Source organism: Haematobia irritans, chromosome 3 (assembly GCF_050003625.1).
Source record: "Haematobia irritans isolate KBUSLIRL chromosome 3, ASM5000362v1, whole genome shotgun sequence".
Classification (NCBI taxonomy): Eukaryota; Metazoa; Arthropoda; class Insecta; order Diptera; family Muscidae; genus Haematobia; species Haematobia irritans.
In genome coordinates, this window is record NC_134399.1 from 210,916,132 (window position 1) to 210,937,003 (window position 20,872).

A 20,872-nucleotide genomic window follows, 5' to 3' on the forward strand; every position below is an offset into this window, starting at 1 on the left:
CTGTACATCATCTTTTCATATAACTTACAAGTCCCTTAATCTTATTTTTATTTCGTTTTGTTACATAGTAATGCAACAACACGAAATTTATTTTTAGAAAGCTAATTTGTTAGAATTCACCTAAGTGGTGAACAGTCGAACAATGCTTATTGTTTCTACAGTCAACTACAACATATGACAATTAACAGAAACTGGTTTTCCAGGATACAACAACAATTCTAACGCGTACATTAGTCGTGTTTTCCTAGTTTTACGACGGGCTCATCGTTGCTTATTATATTATATGTTAGCCTGATACCGAAACAGGCAAAGCAACGATGAGCCCGTCGTAAAACTAGGAAAAACACGACTAATGTACGCGTTAGAATTGTTGTTGTATCCTGGAAAACCAGTTTCTGTTAATTGTCATATGTTGTAGTTGACTGTAGAAACAATAAGCATTGTTCGACTGTTCACCACTTAGGTGAATTCTAACAAATTAGCTTTCTAAAAATAAATTTCGTGTTGTTGCATTACTATGTAACAAAACGAAATAAAAATAAGATTAAGGGACTTGTAAGTTATATGAAAAGATGATGTACAGTGGGAGAAAAGATGATTCAATTTGTAAGAGGAAATTTCCCAAATGTTTTCTCCATAAGGAGTTAGCATAAAGGGCCCAAAATTGAGTTATCTCTCCCAGCCAGATCTATACTAAAGGCTGTGGAAAGGTTCATTCGCCCGAACCGAAACATGTACAGTCCAGGCGTGTATAGATTGGTATCTGGCGTTTTCTTTTCAATGGCTCTATTAACCATGTTCCTTAATCTATATCTGTCCATAAAGCTCGAATAATAATTGTATAATTAGATATAATGCATTTGGACGTCAATTGCCTGTTTCGGTATCAGGCTAACATATAATATAATTTTATTTTTATAGAAAATTTTTTCAAAATTTTATTTCTATAGAACATTTTGTCAAAATTTTATTTCTATAGAAAATTTTATCAAAATATTAATTCTATAGAAAATGTTGTCAAAATTTTATTTCTATAGAAAATGTTGTCAAAATTTTATTTCTATAGAAAATTTTGTCAAAATTTATTTCTATAGAAAATTTTGTCAAAATTTTATTTCTATAGAAAATTTTGTCAAAATTTTATTTCTATAGAACATTTTGTCAAAATTTTATTTCTATAGAAAAACTTTGTCAAAATTTTATTTCTAGAGAACATTTTGTCAAAATTTTATTTTTATAGAAAATTTTGTCAAAATTTTATTTCAATAGAAAATTGTGTCAAAATTTTATTTCTATAAAAAATTTTGTCAAAATTTTATTTTTATAGAAAATGTTGTCAAAATTTTATTTCTATAGAAAATTTTATCAAAATTTTATTTCTATAGAAAAACTTTGTCAAAATTTTATTTCTTAGAACATTTTGTCAAAATTTTATTTCTACAGAAAAACTTTGTCAAAATTTATTTTTTTTTTTCAAAATTTTATTTCTATAGAGAGTAATCGCAAAATTTTATTTCTATACAAAATTTTTACAAAATTTTCTTCCTATAACATACAAAATTTTTGCATAATTTTGAATCTATACAAATTTATTTTGAACGCTTATTTCTGTAATTTTGTCAAATTTTTATTTCTATAGAAAATTTTGTTAAAATGTTATTTCTATAACAAAGTTTGTCAAAATTTTATATCTATAGAAAGTTTTGTCAAAATTTTATTTCTATACAAATTTTTTAAAAAATTACCGTTTTGACGAAAATGGACCAAAATCAACCAAATTCCATTTGGTCCTATCATCGGACCATATTTAAAAATTAATAATTTTTTGGACCAAGTTTGGTCCGATCGGACCAATATGGCAACCGAACCATCAAACACATTCACATATATGGATTTTCCTTTTAACTCCTTTTTTCCATCAAAACAAAATAATAATTTAATCACATTTGGAGGGGGAATTATTTTTAACAAAGCATGCAAACAATTCACACGTGCTGAATTCTAGGCATGTTATGGAAAATTTTCAAACTCTATATACTCTATAATAAATGAAATGTGGCATTCCCCATGACATGTGAAGCAAATCAATTTCACAGAAATCTGCATGTGTCCCAAAGACAAAAATGTTGCTTTGGCGCCAATTCATAATGATTGGATCAACAAAAACCAAACAACCAAAACGCAATAAACAGGAATTCTAGAAAAATATGTCGAATGCCGGTATAGCCTATTTTACGTACCATAATTAATTGACATAAAAATACAAAATTCCTAAAAATAGCTAAATATCACCAAAGGAAGAACTTGCAAAACGGGCAAAATGTTCTGACGCAAACATAACGTTCTGTTGTGACCAATTTTAAAAATAATGACACTTATAAACTAATGACCCATATCCCAGGTGACACTTACACAATCACATGTATGCTAGTACACAGAGAAAAACAAAAACAAATGTTGATAACAAAAATTCGATTTAAAAAAAAAAAAACCTTTATGTTGCCGATGGCCAACTTTTCTATAGGAAGAAGATTTGCCAATGGGCAACTTTTCTATAAAAGAAATGTTGCCGATGGGTAACTTTTCTATAAAAGAAATGTTGCCGATGGGTAAATTTTCTATAAAAGAAATGTTGCCGATGGGCAAATTTTCTATAAAAGAAATGTTGCCGATGGGCAACTTTTCTATAAAAGAAATGTTGCCGATGGGTAACTTTTCTATAAAAGAAATGTTGCCGATGGGCAACTTTTCTATAAAAGAAATGTTGCCGATGGGCAACTTTTCTATAAAAGAAATGTTGCCGATGGGCCACTTTTCTATAGAAAGAAATGTTGCCGATGGGTAACTTTTCTATAGAAAGAAATGTTGCCGATGGGTAACTTTTCTATAAAAGAAATGTTGCCGATGGGTAACTTTTCTATAAAAGAAATGTTGCCGATGGGCCACATTGCTATAAAAGAAATGTTGCCGATGGACAACTTTTCTATTAAGAAATGTTGCCGATGGGTAACTTTTCTATAAAAGAAATGTTGCCGATGGGCAAATTTTCTATAAAAGAAATGTTGCCGATGGGCAACTTTTATATAAAAGAAATGTTGCAGATGACCCACTTTTATATAAAAGAAATGTTGCCTATGGGAAACTTCTCTACAAAAAAATGTTGCCATGGGCAACTTTTCTATAGAAAGAAATGTTGCCGATGGGCATTTATTCTATGTAAAAGAAATGTTGCCAATCGAAGGATACTCATTGGCAACATTTCCATTTGTGAACCATTGGAGAAATATCTCATATAGTACGGTAACATTTCTTTATTACAAAATTTGTATTTAAATTAAAAAAAAAACCACTTTAAAACTAAATTCTAAATAATTTCTCAGTGTTCTTAATACCAATATCTAGCCTGTTTACCAAAAAAAAAAAATAACAAGAAACCCATCCGCCAAACAAGTAAGTTGATGGAAAGACATAACTAGATTCTGATTCCATAACTGACATTCAAATCAAACGAAAAAACAAGCGGACAGACAATCGGTAATGTGACCGTTAAGACAAATGTATGGACGGATGGACAGACGGACAAAACTACACACATGGAGACAGACTTTATGCAAATAATAACCCGGCTAGTCATTCAATTGTGGAACAACCGCTCAAATGTCAAGTAAACAAAACTTAAATAACAACTACGTTTTCTTTTCCTTCTTACGTGCAGTTTGTATATGGTAGCCGTGTAGCCAACCAGCATACTCAATCCAAAAATAAACAAAATCGAAATAAGCCTCTTTTTTTAGTGTTTTTGTTTTTCAGTCAAGACTTGAAAAATAAGTATGTTTGTACTTTGGTTCTTGAATAGGTCCTCCCCAATAAACAAGCAACATTACAAGAAGGTTGTTGACATTGTGTAAAAGTTGGCAAAAAGCCAAAATAAAAATAAAATCAACCTCAAACCAAACAAAGGTTCGAGAAAATACACAATAACAATAACGATGATAAAAGTCACATAGCACTTTTAAAGAAGAGAACAGCAAATACCATACAGAAGCAAATGTAACAAAATATATCAGAATTAATGCAACCATTGGTAAGGGCTGTCCCGGTACTATTGGGAGACTTTTTTTTTAATTTTGCATCGATAAATAAGTTTCTCTGTAGGAAAACTTTAATTTAGTTTGTCTATAGGAAACTTTAATTCAGCCTAGCTGAATAAGATTTTCTATAGGAAAACTTTAGTTTAGAATGGCTAAATAAGATTTTCTATAGGAAAACTTTAAATCAGCGCAGCTGAATTAGGTTTTTTATAGGAAAACTTTAATTCAGCCTGGATGAATAAGGTTTTCTATATGAAAACTTTAATTCAGCCTGGCTGAATAAGGATTTCTAAAGTAAAACTTTAATTCAGCCTGACTGAATTAGGTTTTTTTATAGGAAAACATTAATTCAGCATGGCCGAATAAATTTTTCTAGAGTAAAACTCTAATTCATCCTGGCTGAATAAAGTTGTTATAGGAAAGCTTTAATTCAGCCTGGCTGAATAAGGTTTTCTATAGGAAAACTTAAATTCAGCCCAGCTGAATAAGGTTTTCTATAGGAAAGCTTTAATTCAGCCTGGTTGAATAAGGTTTTCTATAGGAAAACTTTAATTCATTCTGGCTGGATAAGGTTTTCTATAGGAAAAATTTAATTCAGCCTGGCTAAATAAGGTTTTCTATAGGAAAACTGTAAATCAGCCCGGCTGAATAAGGTTTTCTATAGGAAAGCTTTAATTCAGCCTGGCTGAATAAGGTTTTCTATACGAAAACTTTAATTCAGCCTGGCTGAATAAGGTTTTCTATAGGAAAACTTTAATTCAGCCTGGCTGAATAAGGTTTTCTATAGGAAAACTTTAATTCAGCCTGGCTGAATAAGGTTTTCTATAGGAAAACTTTAATTCAGCCTGGCTGAATAAGGTTTTCTATAGGAAAACTTTAATTTAGCCTGGCTGAATAAGGTTTTCTATAGGAAAACTTTAATTCAGCCTGGCTGAATAAGGTTTTCTATAGGAAAACTTTAATTCAGCCTGGCTGAATAAGGTTTTCTATAGGAATCCATTAATCCAGCCCAGGTTTTCTGTAGGAAACTAAGGGTTTCTTTGAATAAGCTGACCAAAGACTTCTAGCGTTGCTTGTATAAGAAATTTTACAACTGAATAATGTTTTCAGACTCGCTGAGTAATGATTTTTATAAGGATTTATATCACACCTGTACATGGCATTAAATTGTGCTTTAAGAGGATCTTTTATTCAGCCTTAGACTTCAGTTTCTTTCCTCCATACCTGCATCCACACCGACACGGCCCTTAATCCCTAAAAACAATACAAACCATATCGCAATTCCAAGAACAACAACTCGCGTCATTTATTACCAGAATCATGCAAACACAAAAAGGAGGAAACATATTAAGCTTAAGTTCTTTTTGAGTTCGATTCTTCTTCTTGCATATCTACATCGTTTATTTTTATTTAAACTTGGCATTTATTACCACCCATTATTGCTACAAAAAATCGTTAGTTTCACACAACCAAACAGAAAAAAGTGAAGATCTTAAATTCAAAAATCCAGATGGCCTTTAATCTAATTGGTGTACAGAAGTTGAAATGATGGTGGCGCAATTGTAGCTGCCAGTAGTGACAATTTTACAGAACCTTTAAAAACATAAAAAACACTTAAAGCAGCTGAAGAAGTCAAACTTTAAATTTAAAATGTTGTCTGTGTTGCCAAAAGATTCAAAAATTTTAACAATGGGGTGGAATAATTTCTTACAAAATCTTATTCAGTACAGATTCTACAGAAAAAAATTAATTCAGACTATCTGAATATGGTTTTCTATAGAAAAACTTTAAGTCAGCCTGGCTGAATAAGGTTTTCTATAGGAAAACTTTAATTCAGCCTGGGTGAAAGCGGTTTTCTATAGGAAAACTTTAATTCAAGGTTTTCTATAGGAAAACTTTAATTCAAGGTTTTCTATAGGAAAACTTTAATTCAGCCTGGCTGAATAAAGTTTTCTATAGAAAAACTTGAATTCTGGCTAGCTAAATAAGATTTTGTATAAGAAAACTTTAATTCAGCATGGCTGAATAGGGGTTCTATACGAAAACTTTAATTCAGCCTGGATAAATAAGTTTTTCCTTAGGAAAACTGTAATTCAGCCTGGCTGGATAAGGGTTTCCTTAGGAAAACTGTAATTCAGACTGGCTGAATAAAGTTTTCTATAGGGAAAACTTTAATTTAGCCTAGCTAAATAAGGGTTTCTATAGGAAAGCTTTTATTAAGCTTGGCTGAATAAGATTTTCTATAGGAAAACTGTAAAAATAAGGTTTTCTATAGGGAAAACTTTAATTCAGCCTGGCTGAATAAGGTTTTCTATAGAAAAACTTTAATTCAGTCTAGGTGAATAAGATTTTCTATAAGAAAACTTTAATCCAGCCTGGCTGAATAGGGTTTCTATACAAAAACTTTAATTCAGCCTGGCTGAATAAGGCTTTCCTTGGGAAAACTGTAATTCAGCCTGGCTGAATAAGGTTTTATATAGGAAAAGTTTAATTTAGCCTAGCTAAATAAGACTTTAGTTAAGCTTGGCTGAATAAGGTTTTCTGTAGAAAAACTGGAATTCAGCCTGGTTGAATAAGGTTTTATATAGGAAAGTTTAATTTAGCCTATAGAAAAACTTTAATTCAGGCTAGCTGAATAAGGTTTTCTATAGGGAAAACTTTAATTCAGCCTGGCTGAATCAGGTTTTCTACAGGAAAATTTTAGTTCAACCTGGCTGAATAAGGTTTACTATAGGAAGATTGTATTTCAGCCTGCTGAATAAGGTTTTCTGTAGAAAAACTTTAATTCAGCCCAGCTGAATAAGGTTTCCATGGGAAATCTTAGGAGTATTTTAAGTTCCACCCTTTTAAATAATTGTCACCTTAGTCTATTGATGCCATATTTGTTACACCACCTAAGCTTTCCTATGCAGACAGGCGTCGAAAGCGTAAAGGCTTGGTTAGGCATACTTAGATAGGACAGTTTCATTGACTTTAGAAATGTACTTTGGTTTCAACATATTGTGTTGCTTTGAAAAAGGGGGTAAACACATACAATGAAGAAGACACATTTTACGTACGTGTTAAAGAACTTTGTCACGTCTTTGGGGCACACAATTGGACGGACATGTTTTGTTGTGGTCATGGACTTTAACAATTGAAGTGCATTTCAGTTTATTTACCCACGATTACGCATGCAGTAAAACCTCAATATGATGGTCTTGAAATTATATGTATGAATGTTTTCAATTAAATTTTAGTAAATCCAAATAGGTAATGGTTTTCGGAAATAAATTATCAAAATGTGGCCTTGCAGTAAAGGTTAGAATTAAAATTCGATGCACTTCTTAATTGAATAAAAACCAAGAAATATGGAAATTGAAGACAGTTACCTTCTTTGATATTTATGAGGACATGTATGCCAAATATCCTCAATTAGGAAGTTCAAAATTGTTGATCTTCAACTATCAATAACGAATTATAATTCAACGACATTTTACTTTTATTTAAAAAATTTAGTTGGCTATTTTTGGGGACATTTTTAAACTCATTTTCCAAAATAATATAAATTATAAATATTTGGGATATTTCAATGTAATATAGTATTCCAAAGGAGTTGAAAACCTCACTTTCCAAAATATACAGTTTTAACACCAATGTTTGGAAATTCGTGAAATCGGTGCTCTTCAAACTGTATTCCATAGTTTTTCAAACAAGGTATAAAAAAATCTCAGAAATGTTCAGTATGATTTAAAAACGGACATTCTTTAAAACAGTTTTAGCAAGAAAAAAAACTGTATTCAAAAAAAAGTACAATATGCAAATGTTAAAAAAAAATGGTGTAAAGTAGGGAGCAGATAATATAAATATTTTTACACTACACAGAAAAAAATTTCACGAAAAATTTTCCAATTAAAATTTTAATTGAGTTTTAAAAAATATTCAATTAAAAAAAAAACAAAAATCAATCACAAAAATTAATAGTATCAATTAATTTTTTAATTGGATCAATTAATTTTTTAATTGACTTTCAATTAATTTTTTAATTGATGCTATCATTTCTGTGATTGAAGACATTTCAATTAAAAAATTAATTGGATCAATTAATTTCGTGATTGAATCAGAAAAAAATTTTTTGTGTGTACACAGTTTTTTGTTAACATTACTTTAAAATCTGGTAAATATTATTTAACTTCAAATTTGTAGTTTTTCGAGTTTTTGGTCAAAATTTACTACAATTTTTCCAGAAAACATATTTTTAAAAATAGCATTATGATGTTTTATACGCATCAAAATTAATTTCGTGTGAACAAATGCGGTAGTCTACAAGTGGACTGTATCGTTTTAATAGTGTATCTCCGCAAAAGTTTATCAATTAGAAGTATGCAAGTAAATAAGAAAAAATAATGGAGGTTTCAGTTTGAGGTAGGTTTATTTACAGTGTTTGGCTTCTTACCACTTCAGATGTTCAAGCACAAGTAAAATCTAATATGGTTCGCGCGCAGGCGTTATGATTAATTGAGTGAAAATTCATTTATCTTTTAGAGCAACAATTTTAAAAATGGAGAAAATCTATCTATTTGAGAAAAGGCAGTTATCGATAAATTCATGTATAAATAGTTGCCATACAGATGTATCTTAATTTTGAAGATATTCGAATAATTCAATACGATTACTAATACTAAAATTCATTATATTGGATTGTTAATTCAAGTAAATTCAATTCAATTCAATAACAAGTTAAAAAAAGTAATGATTTTGTTGAAACGAATTTCAACATTCAGCCCCCCTTGCAGCGTTGCAACTTAATAACTGTAAGCACCGGATATAACCCATCCAAAAATTGAGCTTTGAGCTATAGGCATAGAGGAGGATGTTTGTATTAGGCCCGCCAGTAGGATCTTAGAAATTTGATCATTTCCAATTACAACTTCAATATCAATCGGGTTATAAAAATGGGGGTCGGCTAAGTCCGCTATATGATTATAAACTGATTGTAGTTGCTTATCTTTCGTGGTCTCTGGTGTTGCTACCTCCAATCGGCGTTGAACCGCTCCGGTGATCTGAATCTTCATCGCTGAATCATAGTAGGACTGCATGCTGAGTGTACAAAATTCTTCGCCATTTTTTCGAGTTGTTGGCAGATGATAACGTTGTACCATAGACCTCAGGACATAAGTTCGGAGGCTAGCTGAATTCAGCATCAATCTTACCTTGGCAGGACCACCAGGGGTAAGGAGACGTGCCAGTGCAGTGGGAAGAAAAACGTGAACTTTTCTTTTGCGGCTCAGCCGTTCGTGAACCAATGGTGGTGCGCGCTGTGAACCATAGTTTTCGGCAGTGGCGTGACGACGTGACTGATTGGCACTTAACGACAACCGAGTTGAGCTGCGGCGGTTGGACTCCAGGCGTTGAGTACTATGGGAGGACTTGGAAGCATGTTTTTGATGAATACGGCGAGGCTTGTTGTGGTCGTCGACATGTAATAGTGTGTGGTGATTACTGTTACACACCATGCAAGTTTTGCGTGATCTACACCACTCACGGGTATGGGACGAGCACAGGCATTTAAAACAAAACCGCTTTTCCTTCACTTCCTGTCTTCGTTTTGAGACATCCATATTATAAAAAGCTTGACAGTCTCTCAATGTATGCCTTTTGTAGCAAATGCGGCATTTTGGAAGGGCAGATACTGAGCTGTAAACGTAAATTTATTAAATTATGAACGGTGGGGAAATTTAACTCCTAAGCGTTTGGAAGTATACAAAGTTTTACTAATGGGCGAATCAGTGTTCCGTTTTGTGTTCGAATTTCAGCAACACGAACATTACAGTCACTACCTCTGAAAACGTTAGTAACCCTGCCAAGGCACCATTCGTTAGGCGGCAGGTTATCTTCCTTTACTATTACAAAATCGTCGACCTTCAAATTCTGTTGGGTAGATTTCCATTTGTATCGTTTCTGTAATTCACAAATATACTCTGTTTTCCACCTTTTCGCAAATTGTATTTGTAGTGTTTTTAATCGTTTCCAGCGATTTATAAGTGTTAGGTTGTCGGAATATTCTTCCGGAACTGCAATAAGAGCAGCTCCTCTCAATAGATGACCAGGAGTAAGTGGAATCAATTCCGTGGGATCCTCGCTAATGGGTGAAAGGGGCCGTGAATTCAAAATACTTTCTATTCGAATCAGTAAAGTGGAAAATTCCTCAAAAGTGAATTTAATATTGGAAGCAACTTTACGTAAATGAGTTTTCATGCTTTTCACAGCCGCCTCCCACAATCCTCCCATATGTGGGGCGTGGGGCGGAATGAAATGCCATGAAAATCCATGAGTACTATATTTTTCAGCAACAGATTTCTGAACATTCTTCAAAAAAGTTCTATATTCAGCCAATAATGTCCTACTTGCACCAACAAAATTCGTGCCGTTATCAGAATAAATTTTGTTAGGGAATCCTCGCCTTCCAACAAACCTAATAAAAGTCGACAAAAAAGCTTCACTGGTTAATTCCGAACAAACCTCCAAGTGAACAGCACGAGTTGACATGCATACAAAAATTGCAGCGTAACCCTTGTGCAGTTTTGCGTTTCGCAGTCTAGATGTTTTCAAATCAAACGGACCCGCAAAGTCCACTCCAGTATACGTAAATGGCAAGGAAAACGTACATCTTTCAGTTGGCAAAGACGACATTATCTGAGTTCGAATACGATGTTTATAAATTGCACATGTGCGACAGTTCCTTATACAGTGTCGTATTGAACTTTTTAAGCGAACTACATAGAATTCTTGGCGGATTGCACGCAACATTACTTGGTATTCAGAGTGGAGCAACATTTTATGAGTAAAATCAATAAACAGCTTGCAGAAACGTGATTTCTCAGGCAGTATTATTGGATGTCGCTCGTTGTAGCTAAGATCGGCGTTCGCCAAACGACCATTTATTCGTAGCAGTTTGTATTCATCAAGTTTCGGGTTTAACGTCAGTAGTTTGCTTTTTGAGCTAATGGGCAAGTTGTTCTCAAGCGCTTGATATTCTGGTGCGTAATAATTCTTTTGGGCTATACGTATTAAGTTAAATTTGACAGTCATTATTTCATCCTTAGTGATAAAGTCATTCTGCATGTTCACCAAAGTTTGATTCCTACATTTTTTTACGAATCGATATATGTAGCATAGTACTCGTAGAGCTCGACTAAAGGAAGAAAACCGATCCAATATATCCTCAGGTTGACTATCAGTTTGGAAAGTGGATACTCTTCGCTCCAGATCAGGTTCTTTAAATGTTACAGATTTTGGCCAAAAGTCAATAGGTTTTGAAAGCCATTTCGGCCCGTGCCACCATAGCCAGTTACTACTAAGTTCCGATGCAGTACACCCACGAGTGCCAATATCGGCGGGATTATCTGACGTTGGAACATGTCTCCAAGTGGCATTGCCGACGTTTTCCAATATTTCAGAAACCTTATTTGCCACAAAAGTTTTCCAGTGGTATGGTGGCTTATCTAGCCAAGCCAACGTAATCGTTGAATCAGACCATAAATATACATCAGCTACTGAGAACGGTAAGTTCTGAGAAACAGATCTCAACAGTTTGGACAACAGTGCAGCGCTACATAATTCCAATCTCGGCAAACTTAAAGTTTTCAAAGGTGCTACTTTACTTTTGGATGCAAGCAAGTGTGAAATTCCAGGTTCTTCCGAGGGGTATGTACAGACATAAATACAGGCACAGTATGCTTTCTCTGATGCATCACAGAAGCCGTGAATTTGCATCCGAGTTTGTGGAGAGTAGTGAAGCCAACGAGGAATTTTAATGAGTTCAATATCAGGCAAATTTGTAACAAAGTATTCCCACTTCTCAAGTGAATGTGGCTTGACTTCTTCGTCCCAATCAGTCCCGTCAATCCACAGTTGTTGCAAAAGAATTTTTGCTACAATTATAATTGGAGCCAACCAACCAGCGGGATCAAATATCTTGGCTACTATCGAAAGTATTTTCCTTTTAGTCAAAGGAGGAGATGGCATAGTAATAACTGAAACTTTATAATGGAAACAATCATTCATTGCATTCCATCGAATGCCTAACGTTTTTGTTTCACTCGTATCCTCCAATTTCAAGAAGTCTTCGTTTAGAAGATCCTTGGGGGGCATATTTTTTAAAATCTCAGGATGATTTGCGGTAAGTTTTTTAAGAGGAAAACCCGCAGAGTCTAGTAAATCTACAAGTTGAATTAAATAATATTTGGTTTCAGCAAGAGAATGTCCTCCAGAGAGAACATCATCAACATATATTTGATCTCGAAGAATTGACGATGCAGTGGGATGAGTGTGTTTTGCATCCTCACTCAGTTGTATAAGGGTGCGAATGGCTAAATATGGAGCACAGTTTACTCCAAAAGTCACAGTTTTCAATGCATAATCAAGGATACTTTCAGATTGAGAATTTCGAAACAGAATTCGCTGAAATTGTTGATCATTTTCATGTACATGAATTTGACGATACATTTTCTGTATGTCGCCATTAAACACATACTTAAAGAACCGCCAACGCAAAATAACATTTGTTAAATCATTTTGTAGTATCGGTCCAGTGTGCAGAATATCATTTAAAGAAAATCCAGTAGTAGTTTTCTTTGAAGCATTAAATACCACTCTGACTTTTGTTGTAGTCCGCTCAGGTTTGACAACTGCGTGATGTGGTAAGTAAAAGGAACAGTAACGAGAATTTTCACAGATTTCATATGACTTAGTAGGCTCCATATGATTCAGTTCCAAATATTCCTGTAAAGCGTTCGAGTACTCAGTCATAAGCTCAGGTGTTTTCTGTAATTGTTTCTCTAAGTTTAAGTACTGAGCCATAGCAGCTCGTCTCGAAGATCCGAGAAATACTTCGGGAGGTAGATCTTGACGAAATGGCAATCTTACTTGGTATCTCCCATTTGGTAAGCGGCAAGTTGTCTCACGGTAAAAGTTTTCACACCAAATATCAGAATCAGAAAGAGTTTTCGACTTAGGTATTTCTTCCAATTCCCAAAATTTCTTTACATCTTCATTAAGGGTATCATTTGATGTAACCCATGATGCAAAGGTTGTAACAGTTCGACGTTTCGGGGGCCCACTTATGAGCCAACCAAATTCAGAATTTTGAGCGAGAAGACTTCCTGCTACATTCTTTTCCAAACCAGCTTTAATGATAGATGGCAGAACATCGCTACCCAACAACATATCAATGGGCCCAGGTTTGAAAAAATTTGGATCTGCTAAGTCAAGTTGTTTTAATTCGGACCAATCAGAGATATGAGTTTGTGCATATGGCATCAAATTCTTCAAGTTCGAAACGACTAAAGCCGAAGTGTGTAGCCTAAAATCTGATTTGCGAGACTTTAAAGTTATATTGCACACTTTAGAGCAATTTCCTAAAATCGTTCCTCCTAGACCAGATATCCTCGTGAAAGATCTCTTAGTCGGAATTGAGAAACGGTTAATCATTCTGCTGGAAATAAATGATTCCTGCGAGCCCTGGTCTATAAAAACTCTAATAGTAAAATTTGTTCCCAAATGTTCCAGATCAACCAAAGCAGTGGGCAAAACAGTTCCTTCCCCAGAGTTGGCAAAGTTTAATTGCACATCAGTAATGGGTACGGTGTAGGCAGCGGCTGAAGTAGTCGGTTGATCGTTAACTACCGCATCAGTATGGAAAGTATTAACATTTTGCGACAGACTGCTCTGTGTTCCATCTCGTCTGCCAGCATGATTATTTTCAGGGTGCAAAATCGAGTGATGTTTTTGATGACATTTTTGGCACACATTATCACTTTGGCAGTGTTGTGTAGTATGACCATGGGATAGACAGTTTTCACATATCTTATTATCAATAACGAATTTCTTCTTTTGAGCAAATGGCCACGATTTAAATTTAAAACATACTCTCAGAGCATGATTTTGATTGCAAGCCTTACAGGGTCGGAAATTAGAATCCGTCTTAGTGTGGTAAGTTTGAGTTTTGTTTTGTGCAGTTGTTGAGTTTGAGGGCTTCCTCATATCTGAGATTGATTCCAGCATATGAAGACGTTTGGATATAAATATATCCAATTGTTCCCATGACGGTATCTGCCGATGATCAGTTAATGAGTTTTCCCAGGCAGTTAGTGTTTCATCGGGTAGTCTGGATGAAACCCAGAACACTAAAATAGGATCCCATGAAACGACAGATATGTTATAAGTTTTCAAGACCGAGAGACAATTATTTATCGTATACTGAAGATTTCGCAAAGATTTTCCCTTCTCCGAAGTAACGCGTTCAGTTTCGAAAATTTTCCTCAGCTGATGATTAATCAAAATACGTTTGTTCTCGTAACGTTGCTTCAGTGCATCCCATGCCAGACTGAAATTGTCATCTGTTAAAGCAAATTGTTTTACAATTTGGTGTGCTTCCCCACGAGTTTTTGCCCTCAAGTGAAAAAGTTTCTGCGCAGGTGACAACTTTGGATGCTTAATATAAATGGCAGAGAACATATCTCTGAAACTTGGCCATTTGTCGTAGCCTCCACTGAATATCTCAGTATCGCAGGGAGGTACTTTCAGTGAGAATCCATTTTCATCCGAAGTCCTGATCTCAGTTCTCTCAGCCGACCGTGACGAGTTATCCATCTTCCTTTTCTCGATTTCTATCAAATCCAAGATTGACGTTTTACACGATTTGTACGATCTACATGATTCGTTAAACTTGGAATGAATAGATTCTTTCTCAGATTTAGAATGTGTCTCCACAGTGGTCATTTCAGTCTCATACACCTGAGTTAATGTATGCCATCGACGTTCCAGATCATCCAAATCAACTTTCAAACTGGATAGCGAATGTTCTGACACATCGATTGCCGAAAAATTAGCGCAATATGTGACCAACTGATCAGAAAAGAATATGAACTTTTGCGAAGACATTTTCTCTTAAATGGAGTATAAGTCTCACAGAATATTGCAAAAGTGTCACAAGTAAATCAACAGAGTTTAAGTAATTGAACCACGAGATACTCAATACCCCTGAGAATAATATCGTAAACTTCAACAGCGTAAATGCTTTTCAACAACTATGTTGAATTTGTATGTGTTACTCAGTCACCACGAAGAAAGTCGATATATTGAGCAATAAGAGAAGTTTGTATCTCGTACGGAAGAGCCCAACACTAGTATTGCAGAGAAATAATATAGTCTGGTATACTTCAGTACAGTAACGGTTTGTTATCTCTGTAGTATTTTGAAATCCAAAATAACTGTCCGAAAGTAAGAGAATTTTGGAACTCAACTTAAGAGCAAGAACTTAAGAACAATTATATAGCTGGTTTATACTTGGCCAAACAAACCAAAAAAAGCAAAAATTTTGGTATTAATGAAACGTAACGTGCGATATCCGAGTTGATAACAGTATCTCCAATTAATCACATACACTGAACTTCGTGATTTTTTCCCAAATATGGTATAAAAGCAAATAATAAAAATCACAGTAAGTCGCAAAAAATGAGGTAATGTTGCGAAATATGGTTTTTTTTCCAATGCAAACCCAGTTAATTAATCCTAGATTTTGATAAAATTTATCTCAAAACACTGAGTTCAGAATGCATAGTTTTTTGACATCACACCAATTTCCATTCACGTTGGGTAGTATACAAACAAAACTATTAACTGGCCGAGAAATATGAGTTTTAATTTTAAAATTGTACAAAGAAGCCAAACATATCGTATTTTCGAAAAACTTTAAGCCCCAGATGCAATATCTGCAATCATTATCCTATATTCGGAGACTTTCCGTCTTCCCCAATCTTCAATATTTCAGTTAATTCAAAAAAGAGATTTCGCTATGATGACTTTAACAAATTTAGTTAGTTAAAATCTTTTTATCACAAACAAATATTTGTTTAGAGCTGGGTAAGATGACGTGTTCCAAAAAATTAGTTTGCATAAATCAATAATTTTGTTATTGAAATTCTCAATTTCCTTTTTTTTTCAAATATGGTATAAAGTAGATAATAAAAAGTCCCAGTAAGTTCCAAAAAATGAGATAATGTTCGATTTCAAAATGTGCGCTGGAAAACCGACGTTAAATCTTTAATTCCATTTACTAAACGCAAGTTAAATTCCAATAAACGCACAATTAGGTTCAGTAAAAGGCACCCACATAAAAATTGATTGCTCAAAAAAATTTTTCGCGAGAGGACAAAATGATAACAATTTGGCGCCTCTGCTCTTTGATAAGGAAAATTCTCATAAATGACATAAATTGCAATATTATTTCCAGTAACAAATGTAACTATATTAAATTTTACAAACTTAATCCCGTAAACTCTCTTTTTCCGGCAATTAGCCAAGATTTAGAATCAAAAAATTACTATAGTAAGGCGATTCGAAGAACAAAATCTTGTATAAACTTTCGGTCCAAAACGCTTAAAGACCTAATTTCGTTCTCTTTATTCGACAGTTTGCCAAGGTTTAAAATAAATAATTAACAGTTGCAAAATAGTAGTTCAGAATTCCTCAGTAGTATGAGTAAAATTTTTTTTCGAATATTCTTTCACCTTAAACCGCTTAATATTTCATACATTCAATTCTCATACATTCAATTCAATTTGGGTTTTATTCATTTTCTGCCCCAGACTTAACCACTTTTACCACATAAATACAAAATTGCAAATCCCCACATTTGGGATTACAATCGCCAATGAAATGTATAAAGATGATTTTATTTATATATTTACAATCATAATGAATTATGAAAATAAACAGTTAATATAGGTGCTGACAACATAGGTTTTCGACCTGAAAGATGATTTTAATTTGCTTAAGTATTTCCAGTTTTAATTGACCCCGTATATTAACACTCAAAAAAAACCATACCCGGGTCCAAAGATTTTGTCTTTACTTTCACACTTTTGGTAATGATTCCGAGCCAAAAAAGCGGAGAATACAAGTAAGGATACTTTAGAGACACAATTCTCTTTTAAATTTGGGTTTTGTGTACTTGCTTCTAGAAAGCAAATTTTAATCTTTTTGTTTTTTCCAGTTTTTTTTTTTTCGTATGTCATTAAGTCTTTTAATTCTAGGAAAATTGTCAAGCTACGCTAATGGTCTCCATATAAAACGACCTCCCGATTTGGGGTATTGGGCTTATAGAAACCGTAGTTTTTTTCTGAAATTGGAAATCTAGAGGTATTTTAGGACCATAAACTTTATTTTCCAAAATCAGACTCGATTTCCAGTAGAAATTAAACCGAAAAAAAGAGTCTGTTGCAAAACTGATGCTAAAATGAACTAATATTTAGTGCACAAATTTTACGTTGCTTTAGTTCATTCTTCAAATTTTGTAAGAAATTTTCCCCAGACCAACGATATTTTCCTCATTCCAAGACAAAAGTAAATGGCAGTAAAATTTCAATGGCATACAAATTAGTTCAATTGAAATAAAACAGAAGAAGTTTTTCATACACTTCTCAAATATAGTAAGAAAGAACTACAGCGTGGTTAAATTGGGAATGATCTGGCGCTTAAGATTTTTCCTTTATTTTCAGTTCAGTTTTCCTTTTCGAGGAAGATAAATTTCGTAAATGGTAATTAAAAATCCAAAAAGGTCGGAAAATTTTCGTTAGTTTAATGAATTTCAAAATTTGGAATACAATTTAGTTAATTTTTCGCACGAGATATTTCATTTTTCCCAAAATGTAGTTTATTTTTTTTTTTCTGTGTATGATATGTTTCAAGTAAAATAAGTCTTTAAAATAAAGTGTTGAAAAACATGTCCTATTATTGAACGATTTTTTGCTTTGTACTGAAGATGCAAAATGACAACAAATTTAAAGACAAATTCATTAATTTTAAAGATTTTTTCTGAATTATTAAAGTCAAGTTGACCTCACCCAAAAATGTTTTTCTTTCTGTTTTTGATACCACTTTTCAAATCAAGTCACTTAATTATAAGGACAGTACGACATCATTGAAAAGTTCATCGACTTTTGGACAAAGAAAAAAACTTTATATTAGAAAAATGCGTCTTTTATGCTAAGCAAAATTTGCATTTGTATTTTAAGGACATGACAATATTTTTCTCAGTGTATATAATATTTTTATCAGTACATATAATATAATTCCTAGAGAGAGCATGAATATATTTACTACGATGCATAAACAAAATGTAAGCACTTTCTTATATTTGGTGATTTTCTAATGTATGCACACGGCAACTCTACTCTACGTGCACTCACCCACTAAACATTCCACACGTTGCCTTGTCTTCTTTTACCACCGTCTTCAATTTACTGTCACACCGTTAGACAGAAAACATTACCCAAAGTATGTACATTTCAGACCATGGAAACTTCGAGCAATTTATCCAATGCACATCCAAAAAAAAAAATCTGACCAACGTTTCGCTTCTCTGCCTCTTCTTTCCATAAATTCCTTAGCAAATCTTTGTTTTGTTTACTTCCGAACCTCTTTTATGACCGTTCGCTTAATTTCCAAATATAATTTTCCTTGCACAATTATTTCTGTTCATAAAGTATTATTCTTGCAATTTAACTCCGGCAAATTCTCTTCGACCACTTTCGTATTATTTGAAACTTAATTTCCATACAAAATTCTTTACAAACTTCTTATTCTTCTGAAACCAGTTATTTCTTTATTTTTCATGTCCAGCACATCTTCATTCTCGCAGCTTTCAATCAGAATGAGGAGCTGATGAAAATCGTAACTATCAATAGCCTATTTCTCGCTCTCTCACTGTTTAGACTTCTCAATATTTTGAGGTGGCCAGGTGTACGTATGCCCAATCTTGTGTGTATTCGAGATGCCTTACTGCAAGCCGACAATTACCATTTACGCATTGTGGATATGGGACATATAATTCCGAATTATATTAATTTGAAGCAAGAATTATATTAATTTGACCGTATTTACTTTGACCAACCACTTTTCCCTGAATGTTTGTTTGAAAGTCAAAAGCTGATAAACAAAGAGAAATCTAAACTCTCACTTTCATAGAACACTTGTCTGTTATTTCTAAGAGAGCTTGTGCCGCGCTGCCGACTTCAGAATATGGAAGAGAATATGAACGCACATAGAACTCTTTTCTGTTCTTTCTAAGAGAGCTTGAGCTGCGCTGCCTACTTTTGACCAATGGGGTTCTCTACTTTACTCCTCTTTTCGTTAAGATCTTGCTGTAGGTGGTGGCAGAAAAATGGAAGGCTCATGTGCCCAATAACTTGCAATCTAATGAAATCTATTTGTACATGTGCATGAGGTAAATTTGACAATCCAAGAGAGAGCACAGTGCTCTCAAGTTTCCAAATATATAGGGATATTTTTATTCTTGTCTTTTTAGACCAGCAGTATTATTATGTATATATGTATGTAATGTAGTAAATCTGTAAGCCCTGTTACTCCAACGCACTTACTCTAGACGTCGTTTGTTGGTATGTTAGTGGGGTGAGTGCAGTTATGGGACGTTCTCCAATCAAGAAATGTTATTAACAGTATGTGTTCGATTCTTGCCTTACTTAGCAGGCAAATGTTATCAACACAAGTCGTAACTAATATATGTATGTGGGTTTGTTTCTCATGTGGAATGCATGTAAGCATAAAAGTTGTGCATAAATAATGGAAAGATGGCTCTCGTAAATGCCAGATGTTCGAAGGTTGGAAATGAGATGCTGGTTAGTTATGTTGCATCGATCTTAATTGTGTTAGGCTAAATGCTGAGCCGTGGTTTGTTATCTCAATTTCATGCATATGTCATTCCAAATTTTTGCATATGTCTCACAACATAATTACACATAAAAAACGAGTTCTAATTTCTGTATGTTAACCCCAAATGGAGTTTGATGTAAAAGGCAAGCTGCCAAACGAAACGTGTGCTGTGCCTTTTATGTAAATTAACACGAAATGTACTCCGACACACAATTGTACAATCTTAAAAAAATTCTTCTTTCCACAAGAAAATTAGTATTTGCATATATGTAAGATGCGGTGCGTAACACACGCGGAATATTAAATGGTGCTCGTTAAGAACCAAATAAAGCGGTGTAACTTTCAAACAAGTTACTTTATAACTCAAATGGTGCAAATTAATTTTAACAGCGATGACTTTGTGCTTTTTTGATCTATATATTCAGATTGTTAATAGTGGTAGTACGAGTTGCAATCACCAAATTTTGCCCACAATTCAGGGTAATATATACAACAAACACTGATTTCCCTGACCGTTCACAATTTAACAAATTGTACGTACCTTTTCTCCATAATATTCAGTAGAAACAATTTGCAAATAATTAGGCGGTGGCAGACGTGATCCAAGTTAAATACAAATTAATTCCTCAAAGTTCCTTGACGGATCGATAGGACCATGAACAAATGCGGTAGTCTACAAGTGGACTGTATCGTTTTAATAGTGTATCTCCGCAAAAGTTTATCAATTAGAAGTATGCAAGTAAATAAGAAAAAATAATGGAGGTTTCAGTTTGAGGTAGGTTTATTTACAGTGTTTGGCTTCTTACCACTTCAGATGTTCAAGCACAAGTAAAATCTAATATGGTTCGCGCGCAGGCGTTATGATTAATTGAGTGAAAATTCATTTATCTTTTAGAGCAACAATTTTAAAAATGGAGAAAATCTATCTATTTGAGAAAAGGCAGTTATCGATAAATTCATGTATAAATAGTTGCCATACAGATGTATCTTAATTTTGAAGATATTCGAATAATTCAATACGATTACTAATACTAAAATTCATTATATTGGATTGTTAATTCAAGTAA

At 33.6% G+C, this 20,872-nt stretch overlaps 2 protein-coding genes across 4 annotated transcripts in view; one reads left to right on the forward strand and one right to left on the reverse strand.

Moving 5' to 3' along the window:
• Positions 1-20,872, forward strand: part of Rhp (GTP-Rho-binding protein rhophilin) — a 282,866-nt gene that overhangs the window by 200,729 nt on the left and 61,265 nt on the right. The gene's annotated exons all lie outside the window — the stretch shown is intronic.
• On the reverse strand, positions 8,484-20,806 carry LOC142229873 (uncharacterized). Its single transcript, XM_075300450.1, has 2 exons — positions 20,347-20,806; positions 8,484-9,767 (listed from the first exon to the last, which is right to left on the reverse strand). The coding sequence occupies exons 1-2, from the start codon at positions 20,355-20,357 to the stop codon at positions 8,876-8,878; spliced, it is 903 nt and encodes a 300-aa protein (XP_075156565.1). The 5' UTR covers positions 20,358-20,806; the 3' UTR covers positions 8,484-8,875.